We start from the raw sequence: 20548 nt of genomic DNA, 5'->3' as shown, positions 1-20548 counted from the left end.
AGGATGTTGTCATCCTTGTTTCATAAAAGCTTACTATAATCAAGTACTTATGTATTTAAATAATTTTGTTAGATACTTACAAAATTGTTTAGACTTCTAAATACGTTGAATATTTATTGCAACGGTTCTCTATACTCGATGTTAGATTATATGACGGTATGACTGTTGAGCTTCGTTTTATTAATGTTGTCATTCTTTTTTATCAAAGATAAAGTCATATTACTTGAACAGACATCTAACTACTTTGGGCAGATTTTCTTTCGTTTCTTTTGATACTATCTAGTTCAAACAAAATGCCCTTTATAATTTAGTATTTAAAGTTTTATCTCTAGTTTTTCTAAACTTCAAGCTGTAAAATGGACGTACAACCACAGAAAATTATAGAGAAGTTTCACTACCATGAAATAAATAAAACAAGATATGCTTCATTACAAAAATTTATTTAAAATAAATATTAAAAACTAGTTTATTTTATTTTATTCATACATATCATTATTTAATTAATATTCCATTATACAATTACTTTAATTTTTATCACAGCTCATTTTACAAAATAATGTACTTTAATAAGAGATCAAAATTTTAATATTTTTATATTAAACCTTTGTTAAAAAAGACTTAATATAAATAATACATAAATTATTAGGTCATAAAAATGTATGAGTGTATAGCTCTTGTACATAAAAATACTTTTCACTTTTTTTCAAATATTTGAAAACGTTTTTAACCAAACCAATTTGGTTTTTGAACTTGTTTATAATGTTTATTTAATAGTATGGATTTGGATATTGTAGATTTGAATAAAATTCCAGGGGATTCGAACCCGCTTGGTATTGATTAGCCGTTGAATATGCTGACAGATTGTTCCAGGACTCACCAGCAGCGGCTGCCATTCCGCTGCTATACCCGCTGAAACCATAGCCAGCCGCAGCAGGATGAAACAACCCGGAGCCGGCCGCCGAGCCCTGGAAACCGCCGCCGAAAAAGGCCCCAGAAAAGTAGCCTGGCCCCTTTTTGTTCTGCTTCCGTTTTCTTGTCTGTATACTTTCTTTCTTGAGTGAAATCGGCCGCGGCTGATTGTGAATCTTAGCGTACAAGCCGCAGGCATTACAGACTACCTCACCGCCGGCCGACCGCCGCCACAGCGTTGTTGTTGTTGTACTGCAGTTATGACAGGCGGTGCCGTCACGTTTGCTTGATGATACGCGGGTGTTTTTAGGCTTCACTAGCGGTCGGTTTGTACCGTTCATTTTATGGTACAACCCACAAGCATTGCACAGATAATTACCCGCCTGGTCCCGCCGCCATAACGGCGTGCTGGTAACGCCACAGTTTACACACTGACGGTTGTCCGGCTTACCGCCGAGGCCACTTCCGTTTAGGCTGAATGAACTGCTGCCACTAAAGTTTAATCCAGAGTTGTGGGGCAAAAAATGACCACTTGGGTAACTACTATTCATAGCTAGGTTAACGGCAGAGCTAGATGACAACGGCGGTAGCGGTGGGGTGTTAGAGCCGGTGGAACATGGCCGCGGCGGGGTTGAGGCGTCGCCACTAGATGCAGATGAACTTGGCGACGGAACTTCGGCGAATTTTCCCCAGGCAGCGGCGGTTGGCGGCGAATGGACGGAGCCTGCCCACATGTTTTCTAGCTTTAAATTTGATGGCAGTGAAACGTTATTTTGGCTGCTAACATGCGGGGCGGCAGTTAGCGGGGGTGGGGTGGGGCTGCTGTAGCTGCCTTGGCTTAGCAGCTGACTGCTTAATTGATGCTGATTCGTTAACTGTAGCTGTTCTGCAGATCCTAATGGGCTAGAACCATTATTTGTAGAATGAAACATTTCTGATGTCAATTTTGTATCAATGACCGGTTTAATATCGGTCATGGCGTTGCCCGCTCGAAACATCCCGTACAAATTTTCCTGGCTCCAACCATTGCGACCAGTCATACTAAAATCGGCCATTTTGTATTTTGATTGTCAAAACAATTTTAATTTTAAATCAAGCACATTTATATATTTTCAATTCACTATATATTATATGATAAATTTATATCAAAATAAAGTCTTTTTAGTCATAAATGATGCGCTTTTTAGACGTTGGTTGCGTTAGCTGGCAAGTATTTAAGATAACTGGCAGCATCTATATTTGATAATGTAATCCTATCTCTCTAAAAAATCTCTCGCTCTCACTCTCACACGCTCTCGCTCTATTTCTAAATTTCCCAAAGCCTCCCCTAAAAAGGATTAAGATGGGGGTGTGACAAAAAGGGGAAATCTATAATTATATTGGGGGAAAATAAATGCGGGAAACGTAATTCTCTCTCAATCTACAAAAATCTTCCAAAACCAGTAGCCCCGAAGATTTGCCGCCAGCGTCGGCTGATTGTAAGCCAATCAGAGGCGATAGTGTTGCTTCGCCTCGACCAATGAGAAGCCCCGTGGTCAGTTTCTATCTATCTATTGGCGGATACGTGTGGGGAATAGTTTTAGAAAGCGCGTTTTATGTATCTATCCGATTGTGTGTGTGTGCTTGAGGGTGTGTGTGTGGGATTGGGAACAATTTTCCACTTCTTCTACTATATTGTATTTATATCCCTCCCCCCCAAAAAAAAATTCCCATAAGAAAAGAAATGCGCTTGCAACCAAGATAAGAAAATTGTCTCATTTTATTTGCCAAAAAAATTACTTTATTTTTTCATTTACCTGGTAAATAATGAATAAAATACTATTTTGATAATATTAGTCATAATAAAATATTCTAGTATTTAAAAAGTATTTTTTTTTTGCATGACCGATATTATCTTTTTTACCACTGAACCGATAAAGTTCTCCACTTTAGAAAAGTTTCATTTAGGTCCTGGGATGGTTTTAGGTTATTTTGGACCTATTTGTAATTAAAGACCCTAGTTACTGGGGATATAACCACTGTTGTTTTAAATAATGCATTATAAAATATTAGTTTAATAGAAGTTTTAGCTATTTTTGTAGTTTCTTTTGCTTTTAAACTTATTTTATATTTTTATCGAATATTATTTTCATATAGCATATAAGGGCACGAAAAAATAGCCCAAAACCATCTCACGACATCTAAAATACCCTAATATTACTCTAGTAAGCTTCCCTAAAAAGGAGAACTTAGATTGTTGTTGTGGTTATTGAAATCCTTAGCAACAGACAAAAAAAACATTCTTCTTTATATAATAGGATACCTATCATTTTTATTGATATAAACTATTGTGAATTATATGTAAGCAAAAATTGTGTCTAGGCTTAACCAGAGAGGTGGGAGATATTAGGCTGTTTTTTACACTAGTCCCCAAAGTTTTATAAAAACGTTTTCTTATTCGTTGGTTTAACAACGTTGGGGACTTTAATTTAATTTTGATTATTGGATAATTAAGTTGAGTGTTCAAACAAATTATAATCTATAGAAGAAATAATTTTGTGAATTATCATTGGGGATGTACATCAATTTATTGGCCATTGTCTTATCCTTTTAGATTATTAGAGACCATCTGGATTTCAGATAATTAACCCTTCGAACCTGTCAAAAATTATCTAATAATCTCGCATAATAAGCAGGGACATGGCATGGGATGATAAAAAATGTTCCTGATATCGAAGCTTTTCTATAATTTAGGCATGTTAGAATTGTTCTAATGTATTTAAACTTGGCATTGTGATATCTGTAAATTTTAGGTACAATCAATAAAGTCCGTAGGGTCATTTCAAACATATGTTACATAATTATTATATTCGAGAATGCCTAAAATGCTGCTAAAATGTCACGTGTGACGTCATAAAAATCCAACCCTTTTTGGGAGGTTTCCTATCCCACTTCTCCATTCACCTTTTCCTTTTTATGATGTCACACGTGACATTTTAGCAGCATTTTTTGCTTTCTCTCTTATTCGTCTGGATTTTGGATGTTATTACTCTTATTTTTATTAAAATTAAATCAAAATGAAGTATTTTACCCCATCTTTTGGATGCAATTCAGTTTATAATATGTTTTCTCTTCAGATTACATTTCCTTACCCTTTCCCTAGGGATAATTTACAGGGAGGAAGGGGACATTGTGCTGTTTATTACACTAGTCCCTAAAGTTTTAATAATAACGTTTATTTGTTGGCTTAACAACTTTGGGGACCTATATTGAATTCATTGAGTTGAGTGTCTAAACGTCTCAACCACTAATTGTAACCTACAGAAGTGTTAATTTTGTGTATCATCATTGGGAATGCACAATTTATCGGCCATTTTGTTATTCTTTAAATCCCTGGCGATAATTTATCTACCAATCTATCATTTTAATTGGCCTCAAAATCTTAACAAAATATTTGGTTTGTGGTTCTCTGATAATAATCAGGGATCTAAAGGGATAAGACAATGGCCGATAAATTTGTGTACATCCCCTATGATTATACATAAAATTACCCCTTCTGTAAAGTACAGTTAGTTGTTAAAAGCATTTGGACGCTCAACTAAATTAACCAGCCAAGCAAAATTCAATAGTCAGACCCAAGGTTGTTAAATCTACGAATAAGAAAACGTTGGGGACTAGTGTAATAAGCTGTCAATTGTCCCCTCCCTCCCTGGATAATAATCATGGATTGGTAGGGAGAGAGAGGGATGGGATAATGGAGTTAAATTTTATTCTGCACTATTTTCTCGTCTAATTTAGGATGCTTTCATTCTAAGTGCTTATCGAGCACAACCCCCCCCCCCCCCCTCCATGATGATTTAAAATAAATCGGAAAATTGTAACCAAAATAACCTAACATAACTTGAAGTAAAATATTGACACATAAATTTACTCTCCTTCCCATGGTTTAGAAATAAGGAGGGTGTTTATGTGATCAACTAGGCACTTTAAGGGAAACAGCCCAAATTAATACCCACGAGCAGTGTGTGGATTAACCACCATCTAACTAATGGTCTTAAACCTGTCCTAGACCAACATCGAGTTATTACAAAATTTATGAAACATACTTGTAAATATACATTCAGTAACGTTATGATATGTAAAAGTTGCTTCGAAACTGCCCTTTAGGGGATTCATTTGTTTTTGTTTTTATAAAAAAAATTAAATGGGGGAGAGGCATTTTTATCTTTCAGGAAGGATATTTTTTGTAATATTAGATTCCAAAATCTTAAAATTTCTGAATTTTTGTCACCCTTCTTGTTGGTGGTTGATTATTGGTTGATTTTATGGGTTGATTAGATAATTAGCCAATCACAAAATAGTATCCAGATAAAATTTTGTAACTTTTAAGTTTATTTTAATAGCGATATTACTGGTAGATTTCTTCTCTCTTTCTCTTCCTCTCTTTCTCTTCCCCTCTTTCTCTTCCTCTCTTTCTCTTCCTCTCTTCCTCATTTTCTCTTTCTCTCTTTTTCTCTCTCTTTCTCCTTTTCTTTCTTTCTCAGTCTCTCTCTCTCTCTCTTTCTTTCTCTCTCTCTCACCCAAAAAAATTACTCTTCTAAAACTAAGTTGCTTTTATCTTTCACGGTTGGACCCTCAGATGTCAAAACTTTATTTTAGTGTTTGGCCAAAATGACTTTGCAATTGTATCTGTAAGTACGTCTAATAACACCTTTTGCTATTTTTAAAATCCTAGAAATTTTTTTTTGCAAGAAAATTGCATAAATTCGCAACCTTTTTTAGAACCACTACATAACTCGAGTTTTAAAACTTTTTATATAAACTCCTTTTTACAAAAAATATCAATAATTACTTAAAATTAAACCTGAAAGAAAAAAAATCTCATTACACGTGTTAATTTGCATGTTTTAGGTCTTTTTTTGAGGAAAGTATAACTTCCACATTTTTGACAATAATTATATTTTTTTAACATTTCAAAGTAAAACATAATAAAACTTAAACGATTTTTCTTGAATTATCAGTTGAAAATTTCATCAAACATGCAATTTAAGTGATGAAAATTTAATAAAATCATTTTTTGAATGTTTAGAATTACCAATTTTCTACATTTAAAACAAAATGTTAACAAAATTTAAAAACATTTTAACATATAACTTCAAAAATCAATAACATTTTATAAAAAGATGTTTAAAAAAATAAATCATTAAAAGGTATTAAAATGCATTTCAAATTACTTAAAATTAAAACGAGAACATCTTTTTACACTGTATTCTTTGTAATAGAGTTTAAATGACATGATTAGTGAATGAAATATTTCCTAGACTCATTAAGCCTTTTTGTGACTATATTAAAAATAATTTATTTTCTTTTATATTGTTTTTTTATTCAAATATTTGACAAAATTTTCCCTACGTCAATAAAATAAAGTCAGTTTTTTACTGTTTCCAGGTTTTTCTTTATAATTATAACAATTAAATATAATATAAATCTTCATTATCTTTTATTTGAATTATCATACACATTAAAATGTAAAGTATAAGCTAGAATAGCACTTTTTTTAACGAATATTTTAATGACATTATATCAAAATAATTCCTCTTAAATATCACACAACATATGATTGGGAAGTATAGCCATTTCTTGGAGGTATAATATTTACAAAAATACCATTAATTCTGTTTTTATCAGAAGTTAAAAAAATTGAACAATTCTAAAACAATGGATGGCTGTCTAGATATTGAGTACACTAAGACTACGGCTCTGTTCTATTGAAATAACGTTGCAAAAAGAGGGGTTCTGAAAGTAATCTACCTAATTATTTTTAAAGAACCAACAAGTACTGTCAGTATTTTTTTTCTTGTAATCTAGCAGACAATCAAATCATAACACAATTTTCATGATAAAATATTCAGGTTTCTACTTCACATTTTAAAAAATATACTGATCAATAAAATGTTCAAAATTTTACTTTGTACTAATTGAAAAAATATGTTGTAATTCTTATTTTAACCCTTAACAGTCGGGGGGGGGGGCGTTGAACGCCCCCCCCTCCGGTTTTTTCTATCTCATTTTCTGTGTGTGAAAGATAAAGAGCCCAAACTGCTTGACTTTTTAAGTATAGGTATGACACATAACTGAGAGTTGGAATTTTTTGAATATCTCTCCATCCTGGCGGGCACAGGATGCCAGCAAACCTGGCAGGGTCATCCAGGTAAAGAGCAAAAATATTTTTTTGACTAAAACAAAGCATTTTACCATACCAAAATACTAAAAAATCCTCTAGTAGTACATCCTTATATAAAATACAGGTGTTCAAGTCACTTTCAGGTTCCAGGTATGATCCTGCAGGTCCTGATCCTCCAGGTCTCCAGAAATCTTTAAATGGCTCCTGTGGCCGCAATTTTTGACTTAGAGACTTCAAATTTTAAACTTAAGCTTTTCTTACATGTCTACATAACGTAATAAAATTTCATGAAGATCCGCCGCCGTTTTCCCGCCGACCGCCGACTGCGGCGGCTGGCAGCTGCCAAGTACAGCTGCGGCCGCTGAAATTTATATTTTGATATTTCTAATGTAAAATTTACATAAAGATAAACATTTTCTGGGAAAAATTTTTCTTCTAGCTTCAAAAATAAGAAAATTACAGCCGTTTGCAATTTTTAAGTAAAAAAAGACCTAAAAACAAAGGTTGTTAAATAAAAGGGTGAAGGAAGCGAAAATTGACTTAGACTTATAAAAGGTCGGAAATTCATTATCAAACAGGGGACTTGCACAAAAAAATTTAGCCCTCTAGCTCTAATAGGAACTGAGATAATTAGGGGGGGCGTTGAACGCCCCCCCCCCGACCGATTAAGGTGCGGCAAGGGGCCCAACTGTAAAGGGTTAAAGTTACATTTTTATCCCTGACAAAATCATAGACGACTTTTAAAGGCATCTTATCTAAACTTTTTGAAGAAAAACTTAAAAACGTTAATTAAGTATTAAAACTATTTTCTTCGATTTTTCTGAAGTTATTATCGCATTCTATGGGTTTTTTATTATCATTTACTTATATCGAAAGTGCCAAACATTGTACCCTAACTTATTCATTTAATAAAAAACCAAGCGTGTTGTCTTTATTCCTTTTGATAGCTCCTAATATTTTTATCTTAATACCTATAGTTCTAATATTACAGTCTCAAGGATAAGTGCCAAATATTATCAAAAACAATGATGACAAACATCCATAAGTAGCAAACTCATATAGAACAATTTGGAGTCGGACAAAGTGTCTCAAAAATTAGCCATGTGACGTCATAAAAATGAGGGATTATCCATTATTTTAGGGGTTTACTTTCCCACTACTCCTTTCATCTCCCTCATTTTTATGACGTCACAAGGCTGATTTTTTGTCTTACTCCAACAATTTACTTAAAATACAACGTAATTTACAGACAGATGGACAGTTATTGGTCAGCAGAATCTTTCCAACAAAATTCAGACACCTATCTTTCATAAACAGTAGATATTTTATGTCCTTGAGAGCATTACAAACATAACAACATACCTCGTCAATTATAGAGTAGATGTATATGTATTAATCATAGGAATCTTCACAAAAAATCTCTCTAGGAAAGTCGAACGGACAGATTTGTTTTTTAAGAATGAGAATACCCAAAATTTTCCCCTCTTAGAAGAATATATATTACTAAATCCTTCGAACAAAGTTAAGGATAAAAAGGGATAAGACAATTTACGATAGATTGATCTTCATCCCCAATGATGATAAACATAATATCCCTTTATAGAAAAGAGTGATCGCTGCTAGTTTGAACCAACGAAATTAACGAAAGTTTAAAGCTATCGAATGAGTTTATAAAACTTTGGGTACCAGTATAATTTTCAGTCCAATGTCCCCTCCCTCCCTGTATATATATATATTACTAAATCCATCGGACAAAGTAAAGATTATATAAGGGACGGGGGACATTTATACTCAAAATATATTTAAACTATTCACTGTTATTCTCCGTTTTAATTTAATTATTTTTTAAAGTGAAGCTCTTCTATAATTAGTGTCGGCCAACCGTGCATAGCTCTTATTAATTAGCTTGTTAACTTAGGCATTAAGATTGAACAATTGGCATGATAATTCCTGTAATATTAACCCATTAGTGACGAACCGGCTTTTAACGCCCGGTTCCAGAAAATGCCGAAAAAAACCGGTTCTCAGTTTTAGGATTGCATCATTCTCAGTATGAATCCCCCCTCTACTACCCTGGTTTTCATTTCCCCCTGGAGCAGGCAGATTTGCTTACTTCCGTTTTCCGGTATAGCTCAACAAAATTTGAAAACCAAGAAAAACAAGGGGATTTTAAAATACCCCTCCTAACTTTTTTGTTTATGAAGTAAAGTTAGTGATTTTTTTCGTGAAATTTAAAGTTTATTGGCATTTACATTCATTTGTGAATTCGTTTTATTCAAATTATTATTTTTTATATGATTTTTTTATCGTTTTTTTACGTTCTATAGACCCGGCTCGGCATATGGGGGGAAAGTCTGAAATTTTCATTACCCGGTTTTACTAATAGATCTTTTTTACAACAACAACAAAAACCGGGTTTATTAACCAAAAAGGGGTGGTACCTATAGCCAAAATCTTAAATGTGATATAAATTGTTTTGTATGTTAGTTGTAGCTCTATCAATTACATGAGGTTATGTAGTTTTCAATTACGGATCGTATCGTAGTTTTAAAAAGTGTTCATCTCACTTTGGGCGTTCAAAAATTACATTTTTAATTTTTTGGGCCAAATAACCGGGTATTTAGGTCGCAAACGGGCTTTAATGCCGGGGGAAAGCACCAAAAAACGCCAAAAACGGTTATTAATGCCGCAAGGTTTTTTTACTCGCGCCGAACCGGGTTTTATTGCAACTTTCCTGTGCACGCCACTAGAGCAAAACAAAAAAATTGGAATTCCGTTTTTACCATTATAAAGCTTCCCTGAGATTTTCAGCTCGATCGGTCCATAAAAGTGGCGCTCGGCACTAATGGGTTAAGGTAAACTTTAGAAAGAGTAGAAAATCTATAATTATTACCAGAATGTCCGTATTTACATTCTAAGCGCTGTTAATTTAAATTTGTCAATGTTTGTCTGTCTGTATGTCTTCGCTTTTATGAAAGTTATACTTTTCTTTTTAGAATAATTATATATGTCTATAAGATTATATAAATAAACGTGTGACTTTTTACAGACATCAGGGAAATGTAAATAGATAAAATAATTTAAATTACATTTTGGTTGAAATCTAGCATTTAGGGGCTCTGTATTCTAAGGGGCAGAATGGGGCAGCTAAAAAACAGCTTAAAACCATCCCAAGACTTGAATCTAAAAATTTAATAGCCTAAAACCAACAAAGGATCTATGTGAAGCTCACCTAAAATAGAGAACCGGTTCTCAGCCATACTGATAAATCATGTACTCCCTCTTATAACAGACTATTTTCCACGAAAAAAATATAAATCTTAAAATTAATATCAGTTTATTTTTATTTTAATTTTTATTTTGAAATTCGCAGAAAGCTGTCTATAATACGATGCGATAAATAACTATTCCTTTATTTCCTAAATATAAAAGAAAAGAAAATCTTTATTAATCTATTTATTTGTCGAATATATAAGAATATAAGCTTAATAATAAATATAAGATTTAGGAGTCAAAAATAGTATCTTTTATTTCTCACAAATAGGGAACATGAATCCTCCTATTATATAAAGTAATCGAAGGGAATTAGCCTAAAACCATACTAAGACTTAAATATAAAAATAATCTCTCACCATCCATGGACCAAAGTGAATCTTATTTAAAAAGAAGAACTCAATCGGTTTAGACGTTACCGATATCTTAAGCTACACACATATAATATAATACTGTTTTTTGCCTGATTTTTAATGTTTCGATTTTCTAAGTTTAGTTTTAGGTTATTTCATCTTTAAAAATTTAAGTCTTTATGGTTTTATGCTGTTTTTTTTAAAAGTCCCTAGATTCTTTGTTCTTTTTTACCAAGAGTGCTTAAATGGAAAAAAAATAAGGATGGCAAAATTCCATAGTAGTGATTCTGAACAAATTAGACGGACAAACAATTATCGACAAATATAAAAAGAAAACGTGTCAAAAATTCAACAATAATCAGTCAGTCTAATGTACAATTACTTGGATACCGGATGCTTAATAAGGAAAAACAATGATGATAGATATGCTATACCTATAAAATTGTACCTAATCATCATATCTAGAGTACAATTCTGACATGTATAAAAGTCTGCCTTTTAATAAGGAATTTTTGCCGCTAAATGTTAAATATTATTTATGTATTTATTTTGGTATCTTAATATTAAATCATTCTCTGACACGTGACTACAAGATTACACAGAGAGAGGGGGGGGGGGCAATGGGCTGCATATTACACTAGTCCCCAAAGTTTTATCTTAACGTTTTCTAATTCGTTGGCTTTAAAACTTTGGGGGCTCTATTTTGATTGGTTATTTTATTAGGTTTCAACAACTAATCTTAATATACAGAAGGAAAATTTTGTGTATCATTATTGGAGATGTACATCAAATTATCGGCGATTTACTTATCCCTTTATATCTTTGGCAAGATTAACTTTTTGAGTATTATACATACATGCACTTTGAAAAATAGCAAAACTTTTCTATATTTTAGGAGTGTCTGTTTGTATGTACTTCCGTAACGGTAAGAACGAGATCTATTTCTAGGTTTGCTAGAATCATCCTTTAGATTTTAAACATTTAAAAAATAAAGTTTAATTTAAAAAACATAGCAACTGATATAATCATTACCAAAAAGATTTTTCTGTTTCAACTTTTTAGAGAATAGTTATAGGATTAGTTTAATTTCTTTAAGGAAGATTCCTAGTATAATTTGTAAATTTTCGTGATATAGTTTATTTTGTACTTTTTGACTTTAACAATGCGCTTGATAATGAAATTTTAAACATTATAATACAATAGATACTAGCTCTATGGATTTAACCTCTGTAAGAGAAGGGGGTAGAAAATAGTAATAAACCATCAAGGGGCATAATCAAACAATAATAAGCAATGTTTGTTTTTTTGTCTGCTTTGGGAGAAGGGATTGTCCCTAGAGCATTTTGGCGAAGCGACAAGGTAATAATGACCCAATATAAAGCTTTGGTAAAAATTATCTCTAAAATCAAGTTTTTTTTTGGAAATTTTTAATAAGATGATTTTATAAAATTTGGGAAGAGCTATAGAAAAGCTGCACTACTTGTAGTACTTTCATAACTCATGCAACCAGTAATTAAGCAAGATAAGGTCTACAGATTGTGAACAGGGGGAGGGGTGGGGGTGTGGGATTTGGGGGTTAATAAAAGTTTGGGGGATATATACAGTAAAGGAATATTCAGGGAGGAATTTTTAAGGTTCCCAAAGTTTTATACGTTCACTTATTTGATGGCTGAAATACTTTGGATACTTGCAATATATTTAGATAGGTTAGTAAGGTAAAAACTAGCATTGTCAATATGATGTAGTTATGATAATCATTGGGGTTGTACTATTATGCATTGTCAGTTGTCTTATCCCTTAATATCTCTGAGAATATTGCAACTAAGAAAAACTAAACAAAGGCCACCACCTTTAAATTGTTTCTAGTGTACAATTGAATATAATTATGTAATGAATATACTCAACTTCAACCCAGTAATCTTATTATTTTCAGTGAATATATCCCTCCCCAAGTTGTTCAATAATTATGATTTTGATAAGAATAATATTGGTAAAACAAGGGGGGGAGGGGGGTAGTTAGACCAATTATGGCCCTGATAAAAGTTGAGATAGTTCAAGACAGGTGCAAATAGTTCCCCCCCCCCTCGACACACCTAGAAGCTTTTATACAATTAGGTTTAGTCCACCCGCCCGTTAGACTGTACGTTGGTTAGTCTTTTTTGAAATTGACATGCTGATTCCTGTAACAGTTATTCATGATTTAGAAAGCATAGCGACTTATAGCATATCTAGTTTTGATATTATGATTTTATCCCATTTAAAGAAAATTTTTGTATGATATAATTATTAAATTCAGTTTTTGGGATTAACGATTCCCAGGATAATTTGGCACAATATCAAAAGTTTTACATTATGTATGTCCTTATAAGCATCTATAAATAGTCTGATAGATTTTTGCAGATTTCATTTTCTAACTTATAAATAATTTTATTCTACATCGAATAATATTGGTTTGTCTGGTCGTCTGAATTTTTTATTTCGCTTTTATGAATATTGTCATCTTTTTTCCTTTCCCTGTAATAAACATTCTCGAGTTGCTAAATAGATATTATGATATCAGTTTTGACTAAATATAGCAACAATTTTCAAAAGCGAAGCTTTTGTATAATTAGGGTCGGTCCGTACGTCACGTCCGTCCGTAACGGATAGCTTTTTTCGTTAATTTAGGCATGTTAGAATTGTCCTATCGATTTCAAATTTTGCATGGTGATTCCTTTAGCAGTTAGGTACGATTTAGAAAGCGTAGCAACTCTATAATCATTACCAAAATGTCCGTACGTCCATTTTAAACATGATGATTTTTTTTACTTTTATAACATCGAATTTTTATGTGATCTAATTATCCGATTGATCTGATTTTTGGTATATTGATTCCTGGGACAGCAAAGTATAATGTAATAAACGAAGCAACTCTATAATCAAGTCCTAAAAATGTAAGTATGTCCATAAACATTATCCTGTATCAAGCAGTTTTTAAACAAATTTACTCACAATTTTGCTTTGACTCTTATACATTTATATTAGGATTATTCAGTTCTGAAACTATACAAGTGTTAACGCCCGTTTGTCCTACCGTTTCAGTGCTGTGCTTTTGAGGATGTTGTCATCCTTGTTTTCCAGTATGGAATTGAACGGGTTATCAGCCTTACTGAAAAATCATGTATAGAATCGTATTACAGACAAGTTTCTATGAATATTAAAATAAAAAGCATAACATTAATGATGCTGTGAGAATTGGTGCAAAAAATATGACGTAACAAAAAAAATTAGCCAATGAGAGGCCGTTATTGACCAATGGCGGCCACTACCATTGCCGCCATTGGTCAATAACGGCCTCTCATTGGCAAATTTTTTTTGTTACGTCATATTTTTTGCACCAATTCTCACAGCATCAACATTAATACCAGTAGTTGAGCCGGGGATGTCGACCCCCCTGGGGCTAACAAAACTGGCTTTAATCTTAAAATTAAATGTGAATTTTTTTTTTTATAAAACTTGTCCCTATACCATTATCGTTAGTTGCATTTAAGGTCAACTGATTCTAAAGATAAATTTATATACCGTTCCTACTTTCTGAACTAAAGTTTTCTTGTTTTTGTAGCGAATAATCTCGCTAACCGGCTAACCGATATGGTTTTCCTTTACAGTGAAGCTTCTCATAGGTTTATTGAAAAGCGTACTAAAGGGAAATATCTTAAGTAAAAAGCTCTAAAGATTTTAAAGAATTAGAAGATTTATTTTTTGGTTAGAAGATTTTTTTCTTCGTTTCAAAATTAATTTTGGATAACAAAATAATGTAAAACAAATGTATATTTTACTAAATCTTATGAAATTTAATATCCTTTATTATAAAATTATCAATGTAAATATTTTCAACGTTATTACATGAACATTTGTTAGTTAGTTATTAACAATTATAAGGCCAATTAAATATATTATTACTTATAGCAATGACGTCACAAAAATTCAATAACTTTCAGGGAGGGGACTTTGGGGACTTGGTTGGTTCTTTAAGTTAGGTGTTAACAAATTTCAATCTACAGAAGGGGCAGTTTTGTGGATTTTCTTATCCCTTTAGATCCCTGATATTTTTAGTTTCCAGCATTGATTCGAATGCGATTAAATTCAACTGGATTAGAACCGGTTCTTAGCAATAAATCATTATATTTTCGTATTACAGATAATTTACCACGAATAATGCGCGGAAATCTGTCCATAATACGATGCGATGTATTAGTTATTTCTCGCATCGTATTATAAACGGCTTTCCGCGGATATAGCTTTTTAGCGGGTGCCTTCGGCACCTCGCTCGGGGCTAAAAAAACTAGTTTTAATCTTATGATTGTAAATTTTTGTATTCGTAGAAATCTAGATATAATACGAAGCTAGACATAGTTTTTTCGTATGGATGAGAACCGGTTCCTATCCACCGGATTTGAATGAATACGAGAAAACTATTTATATCTGTTAATTTTCATAAAATCAATTCCTGTTTTGTTATACCGGGCCTGCGGCAAAAAAATACCACTACTACTTATAATATAATAGGATAAAGTTATTTATTGTTGGTATAAAGTTATATGGAAGTATATAAAGACATTATTGGTTTTGTTTGTTTTGCTAAATTTTATTCTCTTGTTTTTTTTAACGAGATAAAGGGGGAGTTATCAATGGATTTGGAATATGCGTGGAAAAATATGGGGAATAAGGATAAAAACATCCATAAAAGCGAAGCGCTGAATCGGTAGTACAAACGGACATTAACACTTGTATAGTGTCAGAACTGAATAATCAGAATATACATGTATAAGAGTCAAAGCAAAATGGAAGTAAATTTGTTGAAAAACTGCTTGATACAGAATAATGTTTATGGACATACTTACATTTTTAGGACTTAATTGTTAAAAAAGTAAAAAAATCAACATGTTTAAAATTGACGTACGGACAGTCTAGTAATGATTATAGATTTGCTACGCTTTCTAAATCGAATCTAACTACTACAGAAATCACCATGCAAAGTTTGAAAACGATAGGACAATTCTAACATGTCTAAATTAACGAAAAAAGCTATCCGTTACGGACGTACGGACGGACCGACCCTTATTATAGAAAAGCTTCGCTTTAAAAATTATCGTCAATCTAGTTTGCTAACATGAAACTCCTTATTGTCCCCAAATATTTTTATCCAGAGAAATTTTTTTTGGGACCAGTATTATTATCCCAACCTTAAAACAGCCTTAAACATGCTCAAAGCCAATGATAAGCTTTCTTTATCATTTGAGTCCATTCAGTTCAGTAGTTTCTGATATCTTACTGTACAAACAAACACATACACATGCGATAAAAAAAAATTATCGAATTTCTGGATCATTTAAATGCTCCTAAACCCCTGAATTGTATAAAGTCTGTAAAACGAAGTAATAAATTTTCTCGTATTCAATCGAATCCGGTGGATAGGAACCGGTTCTCATCCATACGAAAAACTATGTCTAGCATCGTATTATATCCAGTTTTCTACGAATATAGAAATGTACAATCATAAGATTAAAACCAGTTTTTTTAGCCGGTGCCTCCGGCACCACGGGGCTAAAAAAACTAGTTTTAATCTTATAATTGTACATTCTATATCCGCGGAAAGCCGTTTATAATACGATACGAGAAATAACTATTCTAACCCTATAAATTCTAAAAGGCTTAAACATATAAAATTACATTTCTGTTTTTTGTTTTTTAAGCTTTTTGTATTTTTTCTACACTTTGATAACATTGCAGCCTAATATAAAATTTACGTAAACTTTTGCATTTTCAGGGATAAGACAATGGAAGATAAATTGGTATGAACTCCCAATGATAATAGACAAAATTAACTCTTCCAAAAGATTAAAATAATTGGTCAAAAAGTCTGGGCACCTCAAGTTTAAACTAACAAATCAATATTTTATAAAAGTACCTAAAATGTTGAAGGTAAAAAATAAGATTAATTTGTTTATAAAACTTTGGGTACCAGTTTATTTACTATCCAGGGAGCCAAAGAGATAAGGCAATGACCGATATATTGATGTACATTGTACATCCTCACAAAATTACCCCTTTTGTAGATTACAATTAGTGGTTGAAACGTTTGGAAACTTAATATCCGACCAATCAAAATCCAATAAAAGTTCACAAAGTTGTTAAACCAACGAATAAGAAAACGTTACTATAAACCTTTAGGGATTAGTGTAATAAACAGCTCAATGTCCCCTCCTTGCCTGCTAGTTATTTTTTTTATTTTGCTATTCTTTTTAAATATCATTTGCAAAGCAACGAATAAATTGTTGTCCTCGTTTTATAATTAAATTCTTTTTTAAATGAAAAAAACAAATCATCACGCAATGTACTTTATGGACTAAATTTAAATTTAGAATCAATTATAATTTCTATGCTGCTACTCTGTAATAAGGGTTTGTTGGTTGTTTTTAGTAGCGAAGCTACTCTATAATTCACTTTGTCCGTCCGTCCGTCCGTCCGTCAGTCAGTCCGTCAGTCAGTCCGTCCGTAACGCTATGGGGGAAATGGGATTTACTCAGCTCCTACAAAAGACAGAATTCTGAAATTTTTTGACAACATTCCCATCATTAAGGAGCACAATTAACTATAAAACATCACTGGCGGTCGGACGGCTTTTTAGCAGGTTTTAGGCTATTTTTAGATTTTCTACATTTTCCCCCATATCTTTGGTGTTTATGGTCCGATTTTCAAAATTCTTTCAGTTAAAGATATCAAAATTAAATTTTCCGTCGTTTGAAGAAAACAACAATAACGGTAAGACTGCCTTTTTGCAGGTTTTTAGCTATTTTTACATTTTCCACCATATCTTTGGTGTTTATGAACCGATTTTCAAAATTTTTTCAGTTATAGATATCAAAATCAAATTTCCCGTCGTTTGAAGAAAACAACTATGAACGTCAGACTGCCTTTTTGCAGGTTTTTGGCTATTTTATATTTTTTTTACATTTTCTCCCATATCTTTGGTGTTTTTAGTCCAATTTTCAATTTTTTTTCAGTTAAAGATGTTAAAATTAAATTTCCCGTCGTTTGAAGAAAACAACAATAATGGTCAGACTGCCTTTTTGCAGGGTTTTGGCTATTTTCAAATTTTTTACATTTGGTGTTTATGATCCGATTTTCAAAATATCTGTTTTAGATATCAAAATTAAATTTCCCGTTGTTTGAAGAAAACAACCATGACGGTCATTCCCATCCACGAAATTTTGTGCTTCGCTACTTATGGATGTTGTCATCCTTGTTTTTTATTAAAGTATTAATGACTGTAACTTTTCTCTCAACCGATGGACATAAAGACAATTAAATTTTACTTAAAATAATTTTGAAAACCCTTTTTTTATTGCACGACCTTTGTTTGGAAATCCTTACTTAGCACGGGGGTGAGTTACGCATTTTATGGGCAAATGCATTCCCACAACTCTTCATACAATTGTCGCGCATCTGTCATAGCAGCAGAAGGTAAAATTTTTTATTGTTTTTAGACCTCCTTAAAAACAATGTTACGCATGAGCACTTTAAGGCTAGGGGCGTAGCTACTGTTTAGGTAAATCAAGTGTTTGATATTTTGTTCATTTATTACTATAATGCACCAAAATATCAATTGTTTACTTAAACTTTCTAATGCAAAAAAATATTAAACAAGGATGCAAAAATATCAATAATCAATGTTTAAAATACCCCAATTACAATGAACAAAATTACCCCTTTTTAAGATTAAATTATTTGCGAAAAAGTTTGACAATGAAGATTGAAAATTTGTACAACCTAATGAAGATGTATAAAAAGCCCAAAACATATTAATTATAATAAACAGTCTAATATCTTCTCCCTATGGAATTGTATCAAGGCAGTTTCTTTAGTCTTAATAACTACTGCAGAATTTAGAATTATCTTTGATAATTCTGGCCTAGTCACTAGCCTCTAAGGGGATGTCTGAAAAATAGCCTGAATCCAACCAAAGACATTCATAAAGCTACCCTCAAAAGTATAATCAACTAGAAACAGTATTTGCCGAGATCTTTTTGGCAAAAACTGGCATTTAAAATATATAAGATTTCCAATAGTAATAATAACAGACATTCAAACAAACAAGATATTATTATACAGTAACTACGATACTAAAAAATTAACAATTAGGGCCACAATTTATAAAGTTTCACTGAAAAGTACAACCAACTCGGAACAGTATTGCAGACATTTTAACTTCAGATTAAAAAACGTACTACTTTATACTTCCAAAAGCAACGAAAAAAATAGTACTTAAAATGTATAAGCCCTAAAAATAATAGCAAAGTAATAACAGGCGTACACACGAACAAACACTATCATAGAGTATCTGTGCTACTAATAAAAATTAACGGTTAGGGCCACCTAGAAATATCTCCCGCAGGGCCTAACCCAGTGGGATCACATTTTATTCAATAATATTTTACAAAGTCATAAAATAATATTTTTAATTCAAATTCAGCTCAACAGTTTTCCCACAAAAGATCTCTTAAACTACAGGGTTCATTTAAATCATAATATTTAAATCTAAATATAAAGTAGCCTAAAACAAGACAGGAAATATGTGAAGCATCCTTGAAATAGATAACCCAATTAGTTCTGTAGTTATTAACATCTTAAGCATCAGCCAAAAAACATTACTACTTCATATAATACTACTAGCGGCTACGACCCTAGACGACTTTAGGGGCCATTGAAGCTAGGGGAAAGTCGACCCCTACAATTTCAATTGTAGTTTAAAAAAAGAAAAGGTAAAGAAAGAGTTTTAGGAGGGGGCATTAATTCTAGGGATGATTTCTCTTGTGAGGGTGGGTGGTGGTACCCTCCCTCAAAATAGTTATAAACCTTGCAAGGACCTATGAAAAGCTACCCTGTAAGGTTCAGTGGTAAGCGATATCCTTCCTTACAGATAAAAAAAGCTTACTACTTTATATAATAGGATAAGATTCATTCTAAAAAAGCATAATATGATGTATATAGATCAAAATAGTATTGTCGATGCAAATAGCAGCTTGTCGATAACATTTCAGCCATTATCACTTTTAAATTTTTCTTTATTTTTTTATTTGTTTAAATTTTAAGGGAATCAATTGTTTACTAATTGGGTGGTTCTGCTTTTTAATGTCATACTATGTAATCAACGAGAAAAATATCCTACGATTGTATAGGGTCTTTCAGATGATTTTAAAAAATAATTACACGTATAGTATAGGAGCTAAGTGGTAAAATGTTCCAACTTACTTAAACTGTTTAACCCTTTTCTCAAATTTCACCTCGTAACTATACTATATGTAGCATAGAAATGTGTTTTTTTTACATATTTAAAAAACTAAAGCTTATGATGATTCTAACCGTATGCATAACATTTGTCTACTATTAACACAAGCCGCGCAATTTAATTTAAAAAATGTGCGTAATTTTTGCACAACCTTTAAATCCACAAATCTTCAAAAATAAGGCCTTTGGAAAAGGGCATTATTTGTTGAAATACTAATTTCTCTTGAAATACCCTGTGCTATGGCTTTAAAGCTGTAGCCTTGCTGCTATTAGCAGCCCTAATGTCAGCCGCTAAAACTTAATTAACTCTTTTCTAATAATTTCATTATTGCACAGGGATCTTAAGGGATAGGACAATGGTCTGAAAATTAATGTACTTCTTAATTACGACAATTGTCCCCTTCCTCTCCTAATTTATTTTACATAATGTACAAATATCGGAATTAAGCCTTGTTGGAATAAACCCTAGGAGTTAATTTTGATTTTTCAATTTGACATATTCAAAATGTTTCAATAATAA

At 32.3% G+C, this 20548-nt stretch overlaps 1 protein-coding gene across 1 annotated transcript; it reads right to left on the bottom strand.

Annotated features, from left to right (window-relative positions):
* Positions 1-424: 424 nt before the first annotated feature.
* On the bottom strand, positions 425-2155 carry LOC145305769 (uncharacterized). Its single transcript, XM_080147562.1, has one exon. The coding sequence runs from the start codon at positions 1962-1964 to the stop codon at positions 768-770; it is 1197 nt and encodes a 398-aa protein (XP_080003688.1). The 5' UTR covers positions 1965-2155; the 3' UTR covers positions 425-767.
* Positions 2156-20548: the final 18393 nt, after the last annotated feature.

Source organism: Acartia tonsa, chromosome 14 (assembly GCF_053477335.1).
Source record: "Acartia tonsa isolate MP-2025a chromosome 14, ASM5347733v1, whole genome shotgun sequence".
NCBI lineage: Eukaryota > Metazoa > Arthropoda > Copepoda > Calanoida > Acartiidae > Acartia > Acartia tonsa.
This window is presented reverse-complemented; position numbering and strand designations above follow the sequence as displayed.